Below are 5250 nucleotides of genomic sequence, written 5' to 3'. Positions count from 1 at the left end.
ATATATATATATATATATAATATTTCAATTGCACACTCATTTGGACACTGTTTACTGTACATGCAGCTGTACAGGTTTACCTACGTTATTTAAAATAAATCTTGTTACAAGTGTATTTTTTGTATTATTTATTTTGATAGGTAACCACTTAAATGTATCATTAAACACATTTAGATCACACACATATGTGGCAGAATCTAGTACGTGTGTGATGTTAATCTTTAATTTCCACAAGATGTCACCATTTATTTTCAAAGCAGAGTAAGATTTACAAGTAGGATGTTAGGGTAATCATTTAGATTTATGCTGATGGCTGCCTTATCAATGATACTAAAAAAATGTGTCGTAAAAGTTGCATTAAATTTCCTGTAAGAATATTATTGTTCTATGGTGCTGTAATGATGGAAACTGAACTCATACTTGGATTTCAGAACAAAAAGCTTTTTTTTTTGCACTGATTGTAAATCAAATGTAATGAACTTCAATGTAAAACAGGTCAGATATGGTTAAATGAATAAAGGTAAGTAATAGTAGTTTTTTTTAATTACTTTTTTTTTTACCCAGAATACTGTTAGAATTCTTATGATTAATTTTCCTGAAGTTAACCTCAAGGGTCATAATACATTAATCCATCCATGTGTTTACTTTTATAATGAGCTTCAGTTTCTGTTTTCAATAATGGTATCATTGGAAACATGCTGAAAATTACAAATCCAAAGATTTCCTTTAATTAATTAGACCTACCTATCTCTTCAAAATGGAAAAAAATTCTCATGAATTCATAACTCCTGACAGCTTTTTCCTGTCAGTAGGCTATTGTGTAAACCGAGGAATATTTTGACAAAAAATCCTAATATGCCAAGCATGTTTCAAATTGCAATGACTGTATACTTTCTAAGTATTTTCTAATACTCTCATATTTCTCATATTTAAATACATACTGTACATCATACTGCGGTATAACACAGACATACCTACCTTAGTGTATTGATTATGCTAAGCATGCTGAAAATATGTCATTTTCATATAATGGTTTAGCTTCCAGAACTGACCAATAACGACAACTCTTCTGTTACCCAATCCAAAGTCTCATTATTTGTTGTGAATTTCTTAATTTCTTCATGTATGAACAGCCTTCTAATTTGCATACTCAGATTAAAGAAATATCATAGAATGAATTGAGTAGGCTATAGAACTGAGTATAGTACTTTTTATTTTAATTTTTGTTTTTTATTTTCAGAATAACTAATGGGGTTTAGAACAGCTGAGACAACCAATTTAGTTTCCTGCAGTACTGATTAAAGTTTTCAAGATAACTCACACCGGAATGAGTAAGTATGACAGACCTCTGAATCACCATTAGGTTGCTTAATGAATGCACAGCTATACGTTCACACCCTGTATACTGCATATGTGGGTCAAAAATAATGCAGAGATACAATTAGATGCCTATTCAATGAAAATAAATGTTTATGATAAAGTGGATTTTGTGTGTCTAACTTTATTTGGCACCAGGTGGATTAACACTGTAATAAGTGGGCCTACTGTAAATCTGAGTAAATTAAAGAGTAGCCTACCTAGGACGCCTTGCAACTTCTTTTTATTATTATATAAATCTGAAATATTTGATCTAATATTGACTATATTCTACCCACACATGTAAACTACAGTCACATGGGTATTTGTATTCTATCCTATTACGAACCACTAAAAACATATTTCCATTTTTTTGGTAGGCTTTATGTTGATCACGAATGTTTCATAAACATGACATTAGATACAAGAACTAGTGCAATGAAACAGTAGGCTAACGTCAAATGAAAAGCAGGCGAATCATTTAAAGTTAATCATAAAATGTGAAGATGAGTCCTTTTTTCTATAGCCTATATGAGCTCGGTCACTAAAATAGTACAGCCACTAAGCCAATATATTTTACTAATTTGCGAACGTGTGCGAGCGAACGAACGATGACTGATTCTTGAACGAATTGTTTATTTGAGTCGGATCTTTATCATGAATCGGTTGAACCGGTTCACAATAATGGTCCATGTCACTAGTCCAGAACAATTCTTTCACGAATTGTACTGAATCGATTCGTAATGATCCATGTACCGAACGAGCATTCGTAACGAACCGATGAGTGAGTTGGACTGTCCGGATTTGACTAATTTGAGAGATATTAAAGGATTGGGAATATATTTGTGGCCTGAATATGACAGATATTAATAAAATTGGTTAATAAGCTGCATTTTAATAAAGCATACAAAACCTTTGGCTTTTAGTATTGTTGAAGCAAATTATATTTGTGTTCTAAATGGCAGGATGTTTTTACAAGTAAACACGGGCTGCAACAAGCTGAACTGGAAACAGGAAATACAATAAACAACCTTATTATTATTATTATTATTATTAAAACTATAAAAACGTGTAATACATGACAAAATAACTCTTTATTTGAACGTTTCAGATAGTGTATTAAGGGACCACTTGATGGCGCAATTACGCTTTGACGTGAAAGAATCACTGAATTGTGTTCTATCAAACGAACCGTTTGAATGAACCGATTCGCGGAAATGAGTCGGACTTCCCATCACTAGAGTGAAAGCGGCTCTGTTTACATCTGCGGAATTTCCCATCTTGCGCCGCGAACCACTTCCGCAAACCTCCGGCCGATCAAAGACGCGTCTCCGTCAAGGTACAGAAAGAGCTCCTCTTTTCATTAAAAACAAAGAACTAGGGGTAAAATACAGGTATATTTAAACGTTATCGTGCGACCGCTATGTTTTATCCTCTCCTAGAACATTATTGAGCGTATTTAGGTGCTGTTTGTGGCTTTAGGGAAAGCTAGCGTGAAAGCTTTTGTCTGCTAGCGGGGTAAACACATCACCTGCTGTTAGCCGGATGCTAAGCTAATAGCATCATATATTTGTTTTGAAAGTGAGTCATTTAATTAGAATACAAAATACGTTGGCTTTGACCTTGTGTGGGTAACGTTAGGGGGTTTCGGCTCATTCTTAATAAAAGCTCAAGGTTTCCATACTGTTTCTGTTTGAGGTCGTATTGTTAATTGAAGTCATTCGAGAGCTGTTGATTAAGAGCTTGGAGGGGATTAGAAATAAACATGATCCTCTAGATAAGGTTTCCTCTGGTCTAAGATCATCTTTCAGCGTGATGTTGACACTACCAGAGCTGTTTAAACGGGTCTTGTCATGGAAAGGAAAGTGAAAGAGTTTAGCTTTAGTTGGGTTTGCAGCTGCTGTGAAGGTAGGTGGCTGTGTTTTTGGTGTTTTTCAGAGACATTGTTTTTGAGAAATTGTCTTATTGGATACGAGATATTGTCTGGTGGCACATGATTATTCCTTTCTCTGGCTTCTGGTTTGACCTATCACTTAGTGTAAATGTCACTTGTCATGGTTATATGGAAGTGAGGATTTATGCCGGTGTAGTGCCGAATTCTGCACCCCTGCCAGATTATGCACCCCCTCATTGAAGTCACTACATGATTGCCTAATCCCAACCCCACCCCTAATCCTAACCCCTCCCCCACACCTACTCCTAAACCTACCAATAATAGGGGATGCATAATCTGGCAGGGTGCAAATTTCGGCACTACACTGGTCTTGGTTGACTGATTTATTAAACGCTGATGGGAAAATCATAAACTGTTTTAGAATATCTTAATGACTGCTATGACACATTTAGTTATGATATCAAAGATGTGCATTCAAATCATTATGTCTTGAAATAGGCAAAGAGAAATCCCCAAGATGCCATTATTCAAATGCCTCTCTTTGAATTGCAAATCAACAATTTTTACGCACTTCCATGCCGTCAGTTCATGTTACAGTGCTAATCTGAGAGTTTTGTTTAACCTGTCTGTACAGTACAAACAAATGAATGACCACCTGATTTCTTTGTTTTAGTACAGGGAAACATGTTTGGTAAGTGACGGGGGTGACAGATGGAGGGAAAAAGCCCATATCGCATCTATGACCCCGGTGGGAGCGATTGCCAGGTGAAAGACGAGGCCAGCAGCCTCAGCTACAGACAGCTGCTAGAGGAAAACACCGTTTTGAGGGAGAGAATGAAAGGTCTGAAGAGTTTAGGTGAGGAATCCTAAACAGCCACCTATTATTAATGCCTTTGAGAATCAAGAACCTGATTGATCCGGCTGGTTTGGTTAATATAAACCACCTGGGAAGATTTTATAATAATCACCTTTATATTTTCAATTTCACCATCTGTCAGTGTCTAAGTTGAAGTTACATAATAGTTAAATGCCTTATGTGTTGCTCATTCTGGGCATCGGAGTCATCAAACTCATGTATTAGTTCACTGGTATCTTGTGTTGCTAATTTGGATTTAGAGGTTTATTGTTGGATCAGAAATGAAGCTATTCTGGATTTTCAGCTTTTAGCAGCTGGCGCTGTGTTTTGACGTACAATTGTGTCAGGGCAGCTGCTTTTTGTCATGCTTATGTCATGTAGCCCATTGTTTGCCTTTTTTGTGACTGGTAGGAGACCTGTTAGAGGAGTCTCAGACAGAGGCAGCCAAGCTTCGGAAGAGGGTGGAGGAGCTGGTGAGGGATAACGAAACTCTGAAGTCATCCACGACCAGCTTTGCCTCCAGTCTGTGCATGGGCGCCCCTGTTCATACAGACACACAAGGTACAGTTATATCATTATTCTGATGGAGTGAGGTCGGTGAAGGGTGTGACACTAGAGAGACCTCTTCTTAAACCAGATCTCTTGTGATTGTGGCTTTCTTTAGGTCATGGAAAACATCACGCTCATCCTACAACAGAAAGACAAGAATCTCGGGATTGTTTAACTGGAAATACTTTACAACCAGAGGCAACTGTAAGCACTTCTACTGAAACTTTTGGAAACATGCTATAAATATGATAGCATCATAACTTTAAGTCAATTATGCTATCTAACATAGTAATGTAACTTTCAGTTTTGCGACTTGCTGTCAATTTGAATCCCATGTGAAGTCAAAATAGGGACATATCCCTTAGGGCTGTGCGATATTGAAGAAAAATGCGATATGCGATACCTTGTTAAAAATGCAATATTTGATATGCGATACGATATTTCTTAAAGTGTGTAAAATCAATTTAAATGATATTTAAAAATATTTAAAAATGAATATTATATAACCAATTTGTTTCACATTCTTTCTTGGAAAATAAAGAATCACTATAACTTCTGAAAGTGACCAGCAGTGTTTTAGCATTACTTAAAAAGT

General features: G+C 36.2%; 1 protein-coding gene across 5 annotated transcripts in view; it reads left to right on the top strand.

Moving 5' to 3' along the window:
* Positions 1-5250, top strand: part of LOC107750363 (TNFAIP3-interacting protein 1-like) — a 20420-nt gene that overhangs the window by 774 nt on the left and 14396 nt on the right. For 2 of the 5 annotated variants that reach the window (XM_016565719.1, XM_016565718.1), the window contains exons 2-5: positions 1241-1331; positions 3924-4106; positions 4518-4667; positions 4771-4859. In XM_016565719.1, the coding sequence (XP_016421205.1) occupies positions 3962-4106; positions 4518-4667; positions 4771-4859 (384 nt within the window). In that variant the 5' untranslated portion in view covers positions 1241-1331; positions 3924-3961. Of the gene's footprint in view, positions 1-1240; positions 1332-2593; positions 2751-3923; positions 4107-4517; positions 4668-4770; positions 4860-5250 lie in introns of those variants that run through there. The other 3 variants (XM_016565722.1, XM_016565717.1, XM_016565720.1) reach the window with 2 other exon arrangements.

This window comes from Sinocyclocheilus rhinocerous, unplaced genomic scaffold (genome assembly GCF_001515625.1).
Source record: "Sinocyclocheilus rhinocerous isolate Xijiao unplaced genomic scaffold, SAMN03320098_v1.1 scaffold1053, whole genome shotgun sequence".
Classification (NCBI taxonomy): Eukaryota; Metazoa; Chordata; class Actinopteri; order Cypriniformes; family Cyprinidae; genus Sinocyclocheilus; species Sinocyclocheilus rhinocerous.
Note: the sequence above shows the minus strand (reverse complement) of the source record. Positions and strands in the feature narration are given on the sequence as shown.